This window comes from Rousettus aegyptiacus, unplaced genomic scaffold (assembly GCF_014176215.1).
Source record: "Rousettus aegyptiacus isolate mRouAeg1 unplaced genomic scaffold, mRouAeg1.p scaffold_m13_p_9, whole genome shotgun sequence".
Classification (NCBI taxonomy): domain Eukaryota; kingdom Metazoa; phylum Chordata; class Mammalia; order Chiroptera; family Pteropodidae; genus Rousettus; species Rousettus aegyptiacus.
The window spans coordinates 58,866,442-58,886,477 of NW_023416312.1; the positions used below are offsets into that span (position 1 = coordinate 58,866,442).

The 20,036-nt window shown below is 34.2% G+C and overlaps 1 protein-coding gene across 4 annotated transcripts in view; it reads left to right on the top strand.

Annotated features, from left to right (window-relative positions):
• The window catches only part of CENPI (centromere protein I), a 64,710-nt gene extending 44,922 nt beyond the window's left edge, over window positions 1-19,788 (top strand). For all 4 annotated transcript variants that reach the window (XM_016132179.2, XM_016132177.2, XM_016132176.2 and 1 more), the window contains exons 16-21: window positions 3,371-3,506; window positions 4,380-4,504; window positions 5,510-5,558; window positions 5,688-5,906; window positions 17,832-17,873; window positions 18,560-19,788. In XM_016132179.2, coding sequence (XP_015987665.2) covers window positions 3,371-3,506; window positions 4,380-4,504; window positions 5,510-5,558; window positions 5,688-5,906; window positions 17,832-17,873; window positions 18,560-18,661 — 673 coding nt within the window. In that variant the 3' untranslated portion in view covers window positions 18,662-19,788. The remainder of the gene's footprint in view (window positions 1-3,370; window positions 3,507-4,379; window positions 4,505-5,509; window positions 5,559-5,687; window positions 5,907-17,831; window positions 17,874-18,559) is intronic.
• The last annotated feature ends 248 nt before the right edge of the window (window positions 19,789-20,036 follow it).

A 20,036-nucleotide genomic window follows, 5' to 3' on the forward strand; every position in this document is an offset into this window, starting at 1 on the left:
AAATGCTTTCTAGTCCCTTTTCCTTTTCCTCCCCTTCGATAATGTTTTCTCTCCTGATGGTATCAGCTAGTTCTTATATGTCTCTTTCATTATTTTTTCATTCTTCCTTCTGATTTATTTCTAGATTTCTGTCGTCAATATCACTGATACTTTCCTCCATTTGGTCAACTCTATTTCGCAAGCTTTCTGTTTCATTTTTCAACTCTTGCAGTGTGTTCTTCATCTCCAGAAGTTCTATTTGGTTCTTTTTCGGGGTTTTAGTCTCCTAGCTAAAGAACTCATTCTGCTCATCTAGTTGTTTTTTCAATTCCTGAAATTGTTGATTTGAGTTGTTTCAGATCTCATTGAGTTTTTTTAGAAGTACCATCCTGAATTGTCTGTCATTCAAGTTGCATAGTTCTATGTCTTTAAGCTTATTTTCTGGGGATTTTTCTCTTTCTTTATGAGCTGCCTTGTCACTTCTGTTGTTCATGATGTTTAATGGACTATTTTTCCACCTGGGCATTAATGGAAGTGTATTTTACTTTATTTCCAGAAAGATGTTTTTATAGAAATGTCTCTGTTTAGCTTGTTGCTAAGATAGCGTTTTTCTTTTGATTTCTAGTAGGTGGCATCTAAGCTTTTTGGATCCTTGCTTTATATAAAGTCTTAATAATGCCTCTTTTTTCTTATAGATATTCAGTCATACTCGCTACTCTAAGACTCAGTCCCTGTCACTGTTAGTGACAGTTTCAGCAGCATTTGCTGAGATTGCCCTTGGGTTCCCCGGTGTCCGATCTTGGAGGATATGAGGGGAGGGGTCCTTTGGGTTGGGTGGTGGGGGCTGCTTCTTATCCTGACATTTTGCATCTGCGACTGGTAATAATCAACTGTTGTTTCTCTGCCGTCCTGCTTCTCTGCTTTGTGCCCCGATGCCTGGGACCTGCCACTGGCCATGTGGAGCTCGCAGTACTCCCAGGCAGAGCTGTTCAGGGAATTCTCTGCAACTTCTCCCCTCCCCCTTCTCCTACAGGTTGCTCCAGGGGCTACAAGAGACTTCTTATTTCTCCCAGTCCACCACCAAACACCTGGGGTTCTGACCTGTGGTAGCTTTTAGGTGCTGATCCCATGCTCAGGTGTGCTGGTGTGCAGTTTGGGCGTTTTTTGTTGAGTTTTAGTTGTTAGCTTATTGTTGTTTCAAGGGCGGAGATCTGAGGACGTCTCTCACTCTCCCATGTTTCTGACATCCCCCATACTAGATTTTTTGTAGCAAAACCCAAGACATCATTTCAACTGTTGAAAAGTAATACCAATATAATACCTAAAGTAATTATTCTTAATATCTTCAAATATCTAATCAATATTCAAATACCCTATATTATCTTTCACATTCTTAATAAGATAAGGGTCCCTTAACTTCACTCGCAAATAGTTGGTTGTCAACTTGATTAAAAGATTAGCCCAGACCTACTTTTCTAAATGTTCTTATCTCTGTAATGATCTCCTACTTCGATAGGAGAATGGAGAATAGAAGCTTCTTAGGAGTAACCTAGAAAATTGTTTTTAATTCGTTGTATTCATTACTGCAATGTTTCCATATATCATGTGTTATCTAATAAGTTTCAGAAAGAAATGGAACATTTGTGGGTAGTGAAAGTATCTTTTAAAGCTGTGTTTCTGAAAGTGTGGTCCCAGGACCAGCAGCATCAGCATCACCTGGAAACTTGTTAGAGATGCAAAATCTCAGGCTCATTTTAGACCTCCTAAAGTAAACTCTGAAGGTAGGGCCCAGCAATCTGTGTTTTAATGAATGCTTCCATAATTTTAGTGCAAGCTAACATTTGAGAATTGCTATCGTAAAGAAATTTCATTTAAATGCTTAGCTTCTTTGAATACCTTAATTTTATTAAGAATAGTATGTTTACAACTATAATCTTTGGCCAACTTGCAAAGTTAGTATTAGGCATCCTGATATAGGTGCTTTACAATTTCTATTATTTTCTTTCCCAAAATTCTAGGATTCTTTTTTTTTTTTTTAAATCACTGTCATATATTTTGGGAGAGCATTTAAACAGGAGCTCTGCTTTCTAAAATTCTTAAATAGACATAAAATGTAGATAACTTTGTTTGTCATAATACTTCTTGTCATTATATAACATAACTCTTACAAGTTCTTAGGAATTCCTTCTGTTCTGGGAATATCAGTGGAATGCCTTGTCTCCGTTATATGACCATATGCCATATGACTGTCAAAAGGGAGTAAATTATAGTTGTAAATCACAAGGAGCAAAAGGCGAGAAACCATTTTCAGCAATGGTTCTCCAGGGGGGCATTTTTGGTTGGCATAGTGACTGGGAAGAGAGTATCCCATCAGTAGTAGGTAGGAGCCAGGGCTGTTAAACATTCTCTAGTGGGTGGGGAGTAGGAGGCAGTCCTGAACAGCAAATTATTTCCTCCAAAATACCAGCAATGTCCTGTGAAGAAACATTTCAAAGGAAACTATTCTGAGCACTTTCTATTGTTTGAATTATTTCAATCACATTTGCCAAGTGCTGACAAAAATCATGGTTAAAATATAGTTTTGCAAAATGGCCAGCTGACTATATGGATGCCTGCCTATTTGAGTGGTCTCCTACTCTTTCCCTTCTCGCTATGGGTTGGGGAATGGTAGAGTGTTATATTATCTTTCAAGCTCTAAGACTATATACTAGTCCTTTTTCCTTGTGTGTAACCATTGTTGGCTTCTTATATCAGAGGATAAAGCTATGGATTCACGTTTCTAGGTCTCTTCCTAATCCACTCAACAGCTGATTGAAGGACAGGAGTGAGTAGATGGATGAATTGAACCCATTATACCCATGATTTAAAAAGACACAGTCCATTGATTTAGGAAGAATATAAAATGTCCCCAAATAATTTTTACTAAAACAATGAACGATGCCAAAAAGTTTACTAATTCAGTTTTAGGATAAAATTGGATTCCAGGTAAAGTGAAAATATTTTTAACAGCATTTTAACTCAGGAATTCAGGCAAAACTGGATTTTTATTTGTGTGCTTAGAAACTAATTTGCTGACTACCATGGTCTTTGGACATTGGATAGTAACCAGGATTATCTAGAGTCTGTCCAGAGCGTAATCCTTTTCTTCTCTGGTATTTACTAATAGAGCGATTGCTGAGGATGTTCTATGAATTGATCTTAATGTTTCCCTAGAGAGCCGTTTACTTTTATGATCAGTCACTGTGGTTTAAAAAAAAAATGTTATGCATTGGAGCACTGACGATTTTCTGAAATCCCTAACAACTTTTTGCTATATACTATCCAGCTTTAGCTTGGAAGTTGTAAAGACATTTGCTAATATGGATCTGATTGTCATGGTTTCTTATTGCAGAGAGACAACTTTCGGTGAATCCATGAACTCTGTGTCTGAACTGATTCACTATGTAGGATGGCTGTCCACCAATGCAATGCGCTTGGAAAGCAACAGCACTTTCTTGCTGCATTTTGTTTTGGATTTCTATGAGAAGGTAGTACACATCTCATTTTTACCCTAATATTTAGATTTTTCTGATGGCTTTCTGCTTTACTGGTCTATTTTTTAAATTTTATTTATATTAATTAAGTTGGGCTATAACTTTATTAGCATACTTCAGTAAGCTTCATATTTTGAAGTTAATGATTGTATTCTCACTTGAATAACTGGCTTTCATAAAACAAAGTGGAAAAACAATGCCTTTTTTTGGAAAATTCCAGGTATCACTTTAATAGGCATTCTCCTGAATAATGTTGGCCCTAGACAGAAGTCTGTCTCAAGCATCAGTTTTTACTCGTTCCCAACCCCTGGCAAAAACCGAAAGTACCTTGTTTCTTCAGCTCTCCACTCTACCTTTCTACATTTCTCCCAGTACCTATGATTCTGGTCTTCTTCCATTGCTTTATAGTGTTTGATCTGGACAGAACTATTATCCAGGAAGTAACCACCAGTCTCAGTTTTCCTGGCTTCTTCCATTTCCCAGTACCTAGTTGTCTTGTGTTATATTAGCTTAGATGCATGCTTCTTTGTTTTCCAGGTTGACAGCTAGCTAATATGATAAATCAATACTTATGATACTTAAGGAGAAAGAAATGTTCCCTTTCCCTTTCTCCCCAAGTCTAAGATCTCTCTCAAGAAAAAAAGTTTTAATAATTTTCTAAAAATAATCCTCTATGATAATAAGGTTGATGTTTGGTGAGGTACATTTTAAGCAGGCTTGTGGCCATGTATTCTATTTACGAATCAGGCACACCCCAACTTGACGTTATATTTATTGTTTATTCTCTACTGATAATTCTTTGGGTGAACATGGTTGAAAGGTTCTGGGGAATAATCAGTATACTGATGTTATCATTCTTCCTGAAAGGTATGCGACATATACATAAACTATAACATTCCGTTAGTGGTGTTATTTCCTCCTGGGATCTTCTATCTCGCACTTCTCAGTCTGGATTCCAGTATCCTGAACCAGCTCTGTTACATTATGCACAGGTACAAAGTCTTTTTATTGTTTTATGATTTAATACATCATAATTTTATGTTCATTTTTCAACTATAAATTATAATTTATAAATACACTAAAATAAAGTTACTGTATATAATACAATGAAAGATTAAACAATAAAATTATTATCCATTTCTTGCCAGGGTCTTTGAAAATAGGAAACATGGCTTTTTTGAGGGGAATTACCTTCTAAGATAAGGCTATTTTAATTGTGTTTTGTGTTTTTTTTTAATGTCACAATGGGGGATATAGATTTTAAAAATTAATAGTTAAGGATATTTTGTTCTATGGTACTGCTGCACTCAGCATTGTTAATTCTCATCGCTTTGTCTTAAAGAAAAATTAGTCATTTACTGACAACTGGTTTAGGTCTATGTAGCTTCTCTTGTGAAAAGAATAGTTTCTGGAAGATTAGAGGATCTATTGCCAATTATATGAAATTATAAGTATAATTTCTGATACCATCTACTCCTTTCATTTAAAGACTGAAATTCTTCTTTTAAGTCCATAAGTATAGACTCTTGTGGCACAACTCGCAGGACTGTGCCAAGGTTAAAATGTTTAAAAATTAATTTGATATAATAGTTCAGGCAAGAAAAAAGGATTACATTTTTAAATTTCTTCCTTATCCTTTCTATTGCATCTTTTTTTCCACATTAAGAAAATATGTTCTGTATTAGTGACTGACTGCTTTTGAGCCTCTATTAATTACTTAACAATAAAATATTAAAAGCATTTTCTTCATTTTTTTCTTTTTTATTAAAGTATGTTTTACACACGGTTAAATGTACGACTCAATATTTGAGCCTCTAATGATTTTTATTCTTTGAGAATAATGGACCACAAAAGATTAAAAACCTTAACTAGACAGCTGGATATTTGCGTATGTGCACATCTGCATATATTTACATTTAAAATGTACACTTTTGTTTATGTTTACATTTCAGAGGCATTTAATGTTAAACGTTCATTCTATTTGTTCTCACTTTTAGATATCGTAAAAATTTGACAGCTGCAAAGAAAAATGAGTTGGTACTAAAGGTATGGACGACAAACCTCTACGTTAAGTCACCATTATTTAAAAATTGAGTGTAGATCATTATGATCTGTTAGAAATAAGGAGGAAAGGGAGGATAAGTGATAATGACAATTTTTGTTCTTTCCCAATAGACAAAGTCAGAGTTCATATTTAGCAGCAAGGCCTATCAAGAATATAATCGCTATTTGACAGCCATGGTTGGTTGCTTGTGGACATCCAAACCCTTCCAGAAAGGATCATATATTGACCCCGAAGTCTTTAAAAAAGTTGGAGTGGCAAAGTATAAAAAGAGTTTAAATCTAGTTCATCACCCTGCTCTATTGAGTTATGCTGTTTCCTTTTTGCTACAGGTAAGGATATTTAAAGGATTTTTAGATTTTATATAGGAATACTAGGATGGTAGAAGTAGGAAATGCCATAAATTCAGTGTGTCTCCATTGCAAAACATGTTTAGTCATTCTTTTTTTTTTGAGTACCCGCTAAATTTTGGGCGTTGTGGTAGAGTCAGTGACTCTAAGAAGAACTCGAATGGTGTGCATATCAAATGTGTGGATGACACAACAAGATGGGATTACAAATACATTGATAGATTCCGGATTTAGAATTCCCTTAACAGACTGAAACATTGAGATATCTAAAAAAAAAATGGGAGAAAACGTACAGAATGAGGAAGATATTCATTGAATAAATGTTTAGTACATATATGCAATGAACCAGACACTGTGATGAACAAGACACATCCCGGTATTGCCCTCATAGAGCTTACAGTCCAGTCAGGGAACAGTCATTAAACACATCTTAGAATGAAGAATGTGAGTAATAAAGGGAGGGTACAGAGACTGATGAAAAATATACAAGACTGCTGTCCCAGTTCAAGCTTTACAGGTGATGTTAACTGGAATTTCAAAGGCTGAACATGAGCTTGCCAAGACAGAGCAGTATTTGGCGAAAAGTGCAGATAGAAGAGGGGTCAGCAAACTATTTTTATAGAGGGCCAGACTGTAAATATTTTAGGCTTTCCAGGCCAATCTCTGTCAAGGCTATCCAATCTTGCCATTGTAGCATGAAAGTGGCCATCGACAGTGGGTAAACAAATGGGCATAGCTGTGTTCCAATAAAAGTTTCTTTCAAAAACAGGCATTGTCTGGATGTGGGCTGTGGACTGTGGTGTGCTGATGTCTGTGTTGGAGCTTGCAGTGTTGGAGGAACTTGAGTAGAATTGTAGGACTTGAGCAGCGATTCTACCCTGACTCAGCAGCAGCAGTACCCATGGTGCCTTCCCAAAGTATACATCCTCCATTGTTTCCCACTGAGATGCTGATTTAATAACTCTAGGGTGACATCCAGGATCTGCTTTTTTAATAGAATTATTTTGATCTACAACAGGGATTGAGCCATTGGGCTATAGGCAATTTAGCATGTTAGGAGTTGAGATTTTAAAATGTAGTCAAGGAGCAGATGGTGAAAAAAGTAATACATGGTCTTCAAAAATCTATTGATTAATTTTAATTTTTGAATAAAAATTATATTTTTAAGTACAGAAAGGAATTTCAGAGGCCTTGTATATAGTTTAGTGGTTTTCTGATATTCCTTCCTTTTCTCTTTTCTTGCCTTCATAATAACTTGCCTAATTTATCATATAACATATAAAAACTTGTTTCAAATGAATAGTATTAATATTACTATTAATGAGACTGCTACATAAAATTTGAAATAATTTTGTTTTTTTTGCCCCTGGTCTAAATCTTACTAAAAATGTACACTGCACATAATATATTTTACATACAGTTCAGTACATTTGTTTCAGTTTATTTTCATTTTTCATATATTGTTTTTTTTTCTTTTTAATTCAGTTTGAGCTCTAGGATATGTAAAAGATTTACACAGTTCCAAATTCTAAACTATAGAAATCTCACTTCTGGCCTCATCTTTTCTTTGTGTTTAGGTAGCCATTTTTATTGCTTTTCGTATTTTCCATTCAGTGTTGGTTACCTTTCTTTGAACTTAGTAAAACATTGTTTACTAATCTATGTTTGATGAATTCTAATATCAAAAGTTTCTGTTTGTCTGTCTCTGTTGCCTCATTTTTCTTCATCATGTTGCTGATTTCTTTGTCTGATTATCTTTGACCATGTGCTGTATGCCTGGAGTATTTTTGTAGAAAGAATCAGAAATTAGAATGATATTTCCCTGCAGAGAGAACTTCTATTTGTTTCTCATAGGTACCTAGGGTTGCTCTTTTTCTGGGACTAACCTAATCCAAGATCCATGCCCGAGATTCCCCAGACCTCAGGTGGACAGACTGCAAGTGAACTTTTGCCCTGAAAGGATAGCCCTTTAGGTTTCTAGTTTATAGTAGGGGTTGCTGTATGAGTTCCCACTTTTGGCCAACCCTGTGCTTTGACTTTAGTCACCTTAGTCCTTCAAGACTGTAGAAGTGCAGCTCAGTTTTGCAGCAAGAGTGATTCTGAGTATTAGGTTTACACCTCTGGGTTCCATATTCTACATTTTAGTTTACCTCACCGTAGATTTTGGCATTCTTTACCGTAGTGGTAACTCTTTGTTACATTTTTACAGAACTTTTTAAAAAATAAATTTCAAGCCTAGAAAAGTAGAGAGAATAGTATAATTAACTTCCATGTACCCATCACCCAGTTTGGTCTCTACTCCCACCCAGTTCTATACCCTCTAACACCCAATTTGGAAGCAAATACCAAATGTCACACAATTTAACTGTGAATATTTCTTTATACACCCTAAAAGATATGGGTGCTTTTAATTTTTTTTCTTTTTTTTAACAGTTTTATTAAGATATAATTCAAATACCATGCAATTCACCTATTTAAAGTGTATAGTTTGCTGACTTCTAGTATATTCATGGAGCTGTGCATCCATCACCACAATGTATTTTAGAATATTTGCATTATCCCAAAAAGAAACCCTGCGTCTCTTAGCCATCACTTTAGTCTCCTCCCCATCCATCCCCCCAGTTCTAGGCAAACACTGATCTATATCTATATAGATTTGCTTATTCTGGAAATATGTAAAAAGGAGCTCATACATATATATATATATATATATATATATATATATATATATATATATAGTGACTGGTTTCTTTCACTTAGCTTAATGTTTTCAGGGTTCATCTGTGTCATAGCATGTGTCAGTACTTCATATGTTTTTACTTACAAATATTTCTTTGTGTGGATATGCTCCATTTTCCTTTTCCATTCATCAGTTGATGGACATTTAGGTTATTTCCACTTTCGGACTGTTATGAATGATACTTCTATAGAGATTTGTGTGCATCATTTTATGTAGACCTCTGTTTTCATTTCTCTCGAGTATATACTTAGGAGGGGGAATGCTAGATCATACGGTATCTCTATGTTTAACTATTGAAGGAACATCCAGACTGTTTTCCTGAGTAGCGGCACCATTTTTCACTCCCACCAGCAGTGTACGAGGGTTCCATTTTCTCCATATCTTCCCCAAGAATTGTTGTTACCTGTTTTTCATATATATACATATATATATATATATATATACACATATATATATATATACATATATATGTATATATACATCTACATATATATTCTAGCCATCCTAGAGGATGCTAAGTAGTATATTGTCGTTTTGATTTGCATTTCCCTAATAGCTGTTGATGTTCAGCATCTTTTCATGTGTTTATTGACCATTTGTACATTTTCTTTGGAAAAATGTCTCTTCAGACCCTTTGCCCATTTTTAATGTGGCTATTTGTGTGTTATTGACTTATTAGAGTCATTTTGATATTCTAGATTCAAGTCGCTTATCAGATAAGCGATTTGCAGAAATCTATTCTGTGGGTTGTCTTTTTACTTTTTTGTTGGTTTCTTTTGAAGGACAAAAACTATTAATTTTGATGAACTCTAATTTATGAATTCTTTTCTTTTTTTCTCTTTAATGCCCTCTTTACGTTTATTGGGGTAACATTGGTTAATACAATTATATAATTTTCAGGTGTACATTATCATTTGACATCTGTATATTCTATTGTGTGTTTACCACCCAAAGTCTAGTTTCCTTCAACTATCATATATTTGATCATCTTTACCCACTTCACCCTCCCCCTACTCTCCTATATTTGACCCCCCTTTAACCGTAGGTAGACAGTTAAAGGGAATTTTTTTTTCTTTTATCACTTGTGCTTTTTTTAATGCCTCCCCATTTCTTCCTTTTCCCAGGCCCTAACAACCACTATTTTGTTCTCTGCTCCTATGAGCCTGATTATTTTAGTTTCATCAGATAAGTGGTATCATATAATATTTGTCCTTCTGTGTTTTGCTTATTTCACTTAGCAGGATTTCTTTCTTTTTAAAGGCTGCATAATATTCCATTGTGTATATAAACCACATTTTTTCTATTCATTCATCTGTTGATGGATATTTAGGTTGTTTTCACGTTTTAGATATTGCGAGTAATTCTACAGTGAACATGAGTGTGCAGATATCTCTTCAAGATGCTGATTTTTATTCCTTTGGATTTGAATCTGGACTATATGATCTGTTTTTAATTTTTTTAGATACCTCAGTACTGTTTTCCATGGCAATTCCACCAGTTTACATTTCCACTAACGGTACACAAGGTTGCCCTTCACATCCTGGCCAATATTTGTTATCTTTTTTTTTGATAAAAATTAACATGTATAAAGTGACACCTCATTGTGGTTTTGATGTGCAGTTCCCTGATGATTAGTGCTGTTTAGTATCTTTTCATTTATCTGTTAGTCATTTACATGTCTTCTTCAGAGAAATATCTCTTCACTTCTCTTGCCCATTTTTAAATCAGGTTTGTAGTTTTTTTGCTGCTGTTTTGTAAGTGTTCCTTATATATTCAGAATATTAACCCTTTATCAGATATATGGTTTGCAAATATTTTTTTCCCATTTAGTATGGCTGCCTTTTAATTTTTGTTGATTTTTTTCCTTTGCTATACAGTTGTTTAGCTTGATGTTATCCCACTTATTTAGTTTTACTTTTATTTATTTATTTTGTGTGTGTGTGTGTGTGTGTGTGTGTGTGTGTGTGCTTTTGGTGTCATGCCCAAGAAATCATTGCCAAGGCCAATGTCCAGAAACCTTTTCCCTTTGTATTCTTCTAGAAGTTTGACAGTTTTTGGTCTTATGTTAAAGTCTTTAGCCCATTTTTAGTTAATTTATGTGAGTGACATAAGGTAGAGGCTCAATTTCATCCTTTTGCATGTGGATACCTAGTTTTCCCAGCACCATTTATTGAAGAGACTGTCTTTTTGCAATTCTGTATTCGTGGCACCCTTGTAAAAATAAGTTGACCATACATGGAGGGGTATACTTCTGAGCGCTCTATTCTGTTCTTTGGATTTATATCTGTCTTTATACCAGTACTATACTGTTTTGATCACTGTGGCTTTGTTATATATTTTCAAATCAGGAAGCGTGATGCCTCCACCTTTGTCCTCCTTGTTCACAATTGCTTTGACAATTCAGGTTGTTTTGTGGTTACATATGACTTTTGCGATTTTTTTCTATTTCTGTAAAGAAGGCCATTGGGATTTTGATAGAGGTTGCATAGAATCTATACGTCGCTTTGACTAGTGTGGACATTTTAACAACATTAATTCTTCCCGTCTATGAACATGGATGTCTTTCTATTTATTTGTTTATACTTTAATTTTTTATCACTCTTTTATAGTTTTCAGTGTAAATGTCTTTCACCTCCTTGGTTAAGTTTATTCCTAAATATTTTTTTTATTTTTTAAAACTATTGGAAAAGATGTTGTTTTCTTAATTTCCTCTTTGGATAATTGGTTGTTAGTGTATCTCTTCTGTTTTTGGTGTCATAGCTAAGAAAACATTGTCCAACCTAAGATCGTGAAGATTTACTCATTTGTTTTGTGTGTTTTATAGTTTTAGCTCTTAGGTTTAGGTTTTTGATCCAGTTTGCATTAATTTTTGTGTAGGATGTGATATAGGTATTCAACTTCATTTTTTTGCATGTAGCTGTTCAGTTGTCCCAACACGATTTGTTGAAAAGACTGTTCATTCCCCCATTAAAATGTCTTGGCATGTTTGTCAAAAATCAGGTGACCATAGATGTGTGGATTTATTTGTGACTTTCGATTCCTTTCCATTGATCTTCATCTATCCTTGTGCCAGTACACTATCTTGATTTAGTATAGCTTTGTGATAAGCTTTGAAATCAGAAAGTATGAGACCTCCAAGGTTGTTTTCAAGGTTGTTTCGATTATTCTTGGTTCCTTGAAATTCCATATGAATTTTAGAATCAGCCTGTCAGTTTCTACAAAGAACCAGCTGGGATTCTGATAGGTAATGTCTTGAATCTGTAGATCAACTTGGATAGTATTACCATCTTAACAATGTTATGCCTTCTAATCTGTGAATATAGGATGGTATTATTTTTATTTAGATCCTCTTTCACTTTCTTCAATGTTTTGTGGTTTTCATAGTACAAATTTTACACTTTAAATTTATTCCTGAGTGATTTATTTTTTGATGTTATTATAAATGGGATTGTTTTATTAATTTTATTTTTGATCGCTTTATTGGTGCTGTATAGAAATGTAATTGATTTGTGCATATTGATCTTATATCCTGAATCCTTGTTGAACTCATTTATTAGCTGTTATAGCTTTTCAGTGGATTACTCGGGGTTTTCTATATGTAAGATTATAGCTTTTACAAACATAATTTTATTTCTTCTTTTCAAATCTGGATGCCTTTTATTCTTTTTCTTGTCGAATTGCATTCCCTAGAGCATCAGGTACAATGAACATTAAAGAACTGTGGCAAGAATGAACAAGTTTGTTTTTTCCTTGATCATGGGGGAAACAATTCAGTTTTTCACCAGTATGATGTTAGGAGTTTCCATGGGTGCCCTTTATTGAGTTGAGGAACTTCCCTTTTGTTTTTAGTTGAATGTTTTTATCATGAAAAGGTGTTGAATTTTGCGAAATGCTTTTACTGCTTCTACAAACATAACATGCGCTTTTTGCTTTTTATTCTACTGATATGGCGTATTACATTAATTGATGTTTGATGTTTAACCAACCCTACATTCCTGGGATAAACCCACTTGGTAATGGGAAATAATCGCTTTGCACATTGCCATATTTGGTTTCCTAGTAGTTTGTGGAGGATCAGGGATATCGATTTTTCTTTGTGATGTCTTTGGTTTTACTTTCGGATTAATTTTAGCCGCATAGAATAAGAATGTATTCTCTCTCTTACTCTTTGGAAAAGTTCATAAAGGACTAATTCTTCTTTAAATATTCGATAGATTTTATTAGTACAGCCATATGGTCATGAGCATTTTTTAGTGGGAAGGTTTTAAATGACTGTTTAATGTCTTTTCTTGTTAGAGATCTATTCAGATATTCTCTTTTATCTTGAGTCACTCTCAACATTTAGTTGTTTTTTCTAAAATTTGTCCATTTCACAAAATTTATTGGTCTACCTTAGAATCCTTTGTTTCTATAAAGTGCTTTCCCTCTTTTCATTTCTGGTAATTTGGATTTTTTTTTTTTTTTTTGCTTATTTAGTCTAGCTCAAGGTTTATCAATTTTGATCTTTTCAAAGTACCAAATTTTGGTGTATTGTTTCTTCTCTACTTAAATTTTTTTAAAATTGTAATTGTGGTTAAATACACATAATGTAAAATTTACTATCTTAACCATTTCAAGTATAGAGCTCAGTGACATTAAGTACGTTTATACTGTTGTGCCACTGTTAACATTATCCAGTCACAGAGCTCTTTTTATGTTATAAAACCGAAACTCTATATCTATTAAATAATATCTTCTTATTCCCTCCTCCTCATAGCCCTTTGCAACCTTAATTCTACTTTCAGTCTCTTTGAGTTTGACTACTCTTGGTACCTCATATATAGTAAGTCCTTTTGTAAATAGTTTACTTCACTTAGCATAATGCCTTTGAGGTCTGTCCACATCGTCGTAGCATGTCAGAATATCCTTCCTTTTTAAGACTGAATAATATTCAGTAATGTACTACATATTGTTTATCTGTTCATTCTTTGATGGACATTTTGGTTACTTCCAACTTTTGGCTATTGTAAATAATAGCTGCTGTGAACATGGTTATAAAATTATCTGTTCAGGTCCTTGCTTTCAGGTCCTGTGGTTATATACCCAGAAGTAGAATTGCTGAGTCATACAGTAATTCTCTTTTAACTTTTTCGATGAAACACCATACTGTTTTCCATAGGCATTTCCATATCAATTTTAGATTTATACCAGTAGTGCACGGGGGTTCCAGTTTTTCCATTTATTCACCAGCACTTATTATTTTGTTTTGTTATTGTTATTTGTTTGTTTGTTTGTTTTTTAATAGCTACCCTAATGGATATGAAGTGATATCTCATTGTGGTTTTTGTTTTCATTTCTGTAATGATTAATGGTGTAGAAAATATTTTCACATGCTCATTGGCCACCTGTATATCTTTTTTGGAGAAATGTCTTTTGAAGTCTTCTCCCTATTTTTTTAAATCAGGTTATTTGGGGTTTTGTTTTATGGTTGAATTGTAGGAGTTCTTTATATAAAAAGTTTGGATATTAACCTCTTATCAGATACAAGATTTACAGAAATTTTCTTCCATTCCGTAGGTTGCCTTTTCATTCTGTTGATTGCTTCCTTTGATACATAAAAGTTTTAAGTTTGATGTAGTCCTACTGGCTATTTTTTTGTTTCTTTTTGCTTTTGTTTCTTGTACTTTTTAAAGTCTTATATTTAGGTCTTTAATCCATTTTGAATTAATTTTTGTATGATGTAAAGTAAGGTTCTAACTTTATTTTTTTGCCTGTAGGTACCCAGTTTTTCCTGCACCATTCGTTGAAGAGACTATTCTTTTCCTTTTGCGTGGTCTTGACACCTTGTCAAAGATCATTTGATCATATACATGAGGGTTTATTTCTGAGCTCTTTATCCTCTTCTATGGGTCTGTATGTCTTCATGTTAATACCACATTGTTTTAATTAATGTAACTTTTTAGTAAGTTTTGAAATCAAATTGTGTGACTTTTCATATTCTTTACTTAATTTATTTCTGCTCTCATCTTTATAATTTACTTCCTTCTTGCTTTGGTTTTAGTTTGACCTCCTTTTTTAGTTTCTTTAAGGCAGTAGGTTAGATTATTGAATTGAGATCTTCCTTTATTTTTAATGTAGGTGTTTACAGCCCCGACTCCTTGGCCATACTCACTAGGAAGAAACAGGTCATGGCTTCCATGACCCACACACTCTCTGTTCCTATGAAATTTTAGTATTTTTTTTAAGAAATATTTTTATGTTTGCTGTATGTCCTTAGTATAATTTCTAGAGACATTAAGTGCTGGGTCTTAAAAATCGTTTTTGCCAGCTTTGCCCATTTTGCTGGGGAGTGGGTTCCCAGAATTCCTCATGATCTCATCCTGAGAGAGCAACTCCATGTGGACACTTTTTATGATAAGGCAAACACTCTCAATTTCTTAAATATCCTTCCAGGGACATACTGTTTATATGTCTGTGTAAATAATCTTTTTCAAAACTATATACCATACATACTTTTCTTCTTGATTTATTTGACTTAATATCTTGGCTTTCATTTCCTATTTGTTCATAAAGGTCTGCTTCATTCTTTTCGATGTCTGTAGTATTTCATTGTATGGCGCTAATATAAGTTAAACATATTATTTATAAGTTGAGCATTTAAATTGTGTCTAATCTTGCTATTAAATTATACTCTAGTAAATTTTCCTGAACCGTATGCATCATTTCAAACATATGCAGGTTTGTTTGCTGCATAAAACTGCTCCAAGTGGAATTGTTTTCAAGAGGATATATCTTTTAATTTTGTTAGGTACTGTCAAATTGCTTTCAGTAGAGGTTACACCAGTTTACATTACCGCTAACAATGAATGGGTGTCCATTTCTCCATACCCTGTCAGCACAGTTGCATCCAATTCTTATTTGGAAAAACATATAATGAATCAGAATAGAATTGATTTTCATAAGCCAATTTTTTTTCTCCTAGACAATATGTGTGTGTGTGTGTATGTGTGTGTGTGTAATGTGTTAGTTATAAGGCTCAGTCTCTATAAAGTAGTAAATATTAACAATTTGGACATAGGTAAGCAAATTTATTTTGCAGGATCAAGAATTTATATATTCTTTTAAATGACAAAATGGTTTTTAAAATGTTTAAGGATGGCTGGTTTTGGAAGGTTAAATTCTAGTGGCATAGAGCACATTTGGCAGAAGGTGAAACTGCCATTTTTGTAATCAATGATGTTTATATATGGTTCTGATACTACTCTTTCTTTTAAAAGAGTGCCTTTTGAGTTTGCCTTCATTATCACCAATATCTTACTGTCTAAGCAAATTACGTTTGAGGTGGTAAAAATAACCTCTGATACCATGTTAGTATGATTTAATTTTGGCAATTTTATTTTACTGAATTATCACATTAGAAATATTTCAAATTAGCCAGAATTTTGGAGATGATTCGGTAGTTTAATTTGGTCAATCAGTTCTCAGTATCAAAGAACTCATCTCTCTTAATGAGCTGAAATATTGTGAACATTTCTAGAGCCTACATTTTAGGAAATTCTGAAGCTGCAAGTTTTCTTATCATAAATTACCTTTGAATTAATAGCTAGTTGTTTTTTTTCATTCAACAAATATTTATTTAGTGTCCATTATGCATCTTGCACTAGGAATATAGTGCTTAAGAAGATGGATACCATCTCTACCCAAATGGAGTTTATATGTTAATGAGAGCAAGCAATAAGCAAGTAATGAAATAAGTAGACATGATAATTTTAAATTTTGAGAAAGACTGAGAGGGACATAAGCAGGGTGGGATGAAAGAGAGAGTGACTGGAGAGTTGTTGAGGATGAGTGTTCAAGAGGGCCTTTTTGCAGAGGTAATGTTTGATCTGAGATTTCTTCTAAAAGATGAGAATAAGCCAGCCTAGAGATAGCTGGAATAGTGTTCCAGGCATTGGGAACAGAACAATACTCAAGCGGTTCAAGGGGAAAAAGCAGGCCAGTTTGACTTAGTGGTTCAAGAACAAGAGGGAAATGGAATGAGGTAAGGTTAGAGAGATACAGGGGCCATCATCTATCTTACACATCTGTTAGGAGTGCCATGGGAAACAAAGGATTTTTAAGCAGGGTTGTAGTATCGTCTGAGTTGGTGTTTAATGGATATCACTTTGGCTTTTTCATGGAGGATAAGAGTAATAAAAGGAGGCCCACATGGAAGCAGGGCCACCAACCATGAGGCTATTGATAGAGTTTAAATAAGAGATACCGATATTGGTTTGTATTCGAGTGGTGGTAGTAGAGATGGATAGAAGTGGAATGATTTGAGATGTATTACAGAGGTAGAACAGACATGACCTAATGATAGCTTGATTAGAAGTGGGAATGAAAAAAAGAAAAGGACTTTTGAATCTTATGAATTGAGGAACTAAGTTGATGGTGGTTCCATTTCTTACTAAGAGGAATACCAATGAAAGAACAGGAGAGGTTATTTCGTTTATCTGGGGAAGGCAAGTTGAGAATCAAGTTCTGTTTTAACCTACTTATGTTTGAGGTGTCTGTTAGACATCTAAGAATAAATGTAAGTAAGTGGTTTGAAATGGGGACTTGGAGCTCAGTTGAGGGGTTGGAACTAGCAAAATATGTATGGACTTCATCAGCATGGACTGTATTTCATCAGTTTCAAAACACTTTTTAACTTCTCAGTAGGTGATAGGTAAGGCCAGGGAATAAATGGGGTCACTTAAGTCTGAGTTTTCATAAGGAATTACAGAGTTTTATAGAATCTGCTGTGTACACAGACTGCCTTACTAGACTTTCTCCTCATCCTTCAAGACTCAGTTTGGTGGGTATCTTATTCCTCAGAAAAAGCCTTTTCTCTGGTAATTCCATCTTCATCCCAGTGGCTGAACACAGAATTAAAAAAAATGAGGCCATAGATTAGCAAAATTGTGCCCACTTTAGCATATGTGATTTTATTTTCCTTCTCTTTGTGCTTCTAGGAAGAAATTTGGAAGGTTATAGTAGATGTTTATTTAGAAGAATCCAAGAGTGATGGTAGGAATAGAATGTAGCAAATGAATCAGACAGTAAATAGCCATCTTAATTTTCTGGTAATTTTTGCTAGCCAAATATTTCCATCTCCATATGATGCCACTTCCTTATTTTTTTTGTGTGTGTGTGTGTGTTTTAAGGAACAGCCAGAAGAAAGAACAGTACACGTGAGCTCTATTCGGGTAAATACATTTATTTTATCATGTTCAGGGATTTTATACAACTTTATATCATCAAAAGAATTTATACTTTCACTTTTATCCATATCTTAAGTCTAATGCCTCCAAAAAATCAAAGTAAAGTGTTTGCTTTTTGAATTAATTTATGTGAATTTACTGACACATAGTTTCTATAGTCTTATCTAAAGATGTAACTATTCATAGTTTAACTCTTATTGTGACCGTGTGTCTCATTTTAGAGTGCAGTTTCATGTATTCAAAATGTGTCTATAATAAGGCTAATTCAACAAAACCGAACACAGTTGTCTTGTTATTACAGAAACTCTGCTGTGTACATGTTTAACATAGGCAGTAATATAATAATGTCTGTTCCTATGTTATTTATTTTAGATGCTGAATTCCTAGAGAGTGGGAATGATGACCCATTTCCATTTCACAGTACTTACTCAGTTGAACAGCTAATTTTTTTGCCAGTGCGATAAAAAGAATGTTTAGCCCTTAAACATTGGGTGCTTTCTGGTTTGAATATTACTTAATGATTGAGTTCCAGTTGTGAACCTGTCTCCTCTGAGCTAACTCTTCATATGTGTACCCAGGGTACTGGGAACTCTTTCTAGGCAAAGAAGAGGAGGTAGAGAATAAACATAGTAAATATTTGATGAGTAATTTCCCCCTTTTTGTGCCTACAGGGAAAGAAATGGAACTGGTATTTGGACTATTTATTTTCAGAGGGGTTACAAGGCTTGAAGCTTTTCATAAGAAGTAGTATTCATCGTTCTTCTGTCCCCTGATCAGAGAACATAAATCCCATGATCAACATGAAATGAATGCTGACAGAAACAAACAGAGCATACTGGACTAATTTCCTTCCTTTTTGCTAGAGAGGCCAACTGGCTCAACTTGAGTTTCCAAATTCTTTTCACCAGCAGACTGACATTCTTAGTGAATGCTTAGGCTGGCTTTCTATCTATGGCTCAGGAGAACTTCAATGTGGTTAATTTTGTTTTTCAGGATCTAAATTCTTTACCCTACTAGTGAAAAATGATTTCATTATTAAGCTTTGCCTTTTAACACATTTTATATAAAGAGCTACATCGTCATGTGGTGGGATTTTTTACATTGTGGAGTATAAGCTGCCTTGATGAAAGAGAAGGGGTAAAACAGTGACAGTTAAATGATGGACATATTCATGCAAAATACTCTGTGCTGCCTCCATGAAAGGTCTGTGGATATTGCCACTTTTTTTCTGGCTTTATTGAAATACAATAGACAATTAGTTGCTTGTATTTACATTGTACAATTCAATGAGTTTTTTTTCAATTATAGTTGGCATACAATAATATACCAGTTTAAGGTGTACAGCATAGTGATTCCCCCCTTACATATTTATTACAACATTATTAACCATCTTCCCAAGCTATTCTCTGCCTCTCTATGTCAATTCTGCAATTATCCTTTTGTACCTCTTAGTCCCTTTGCCTTTTTTTGCCTCCCCCCCAACCTCCTCCCATTACTGCCACTGTTCTTACTGTGAACAACAGTACCAACACCAAGTTAGCAGGATACATTACTAACTCTAAAAGCCAGCTCTATGTAGTTGGTAGATTCGTTGGCCTTCACTGGTAGCAATTTGATGACAGAAGAAAGAGGAGAGAATTGTGGGATAATCGAGACATTCCTGTTTATCACTGGTTTGATTTCATGAAACTGCTCTATTTTGTGTGTCGTGTATATATCCCTTTTTAAGTCTTCAGACACAAATTAATTAATTGCAACTTTATTTTCAGGGATAATTATGAAGCTTAAAAAATTTGTATAATAGCTAAAATATGCTGGAAATTTACTGTAAAATTTTGCTTCAGTGCTACTAGATAACTCTCCCTTTTAATAAAATTCATATCATTTGAGAGAAATCAAACAATTTTTGATTTTAAGAACTACATTTTTGTAGTTCTTTTTTCTCTTTCAAAGCAAAACAAAACCCTAAACAATATTACTGGGTAAATTTTCAGAATAGAATCCCATTTATTCATTCATTTTTGGATTCAATACACATTTATTGAGCTTACTTTGTGCCAGATAGTCTTCTGCATGCTGTTACCAATACAAAGTACATGCTTTTGTGGAATTTACTATATTCCATTGGAGGAGACAGATGATAAAAAT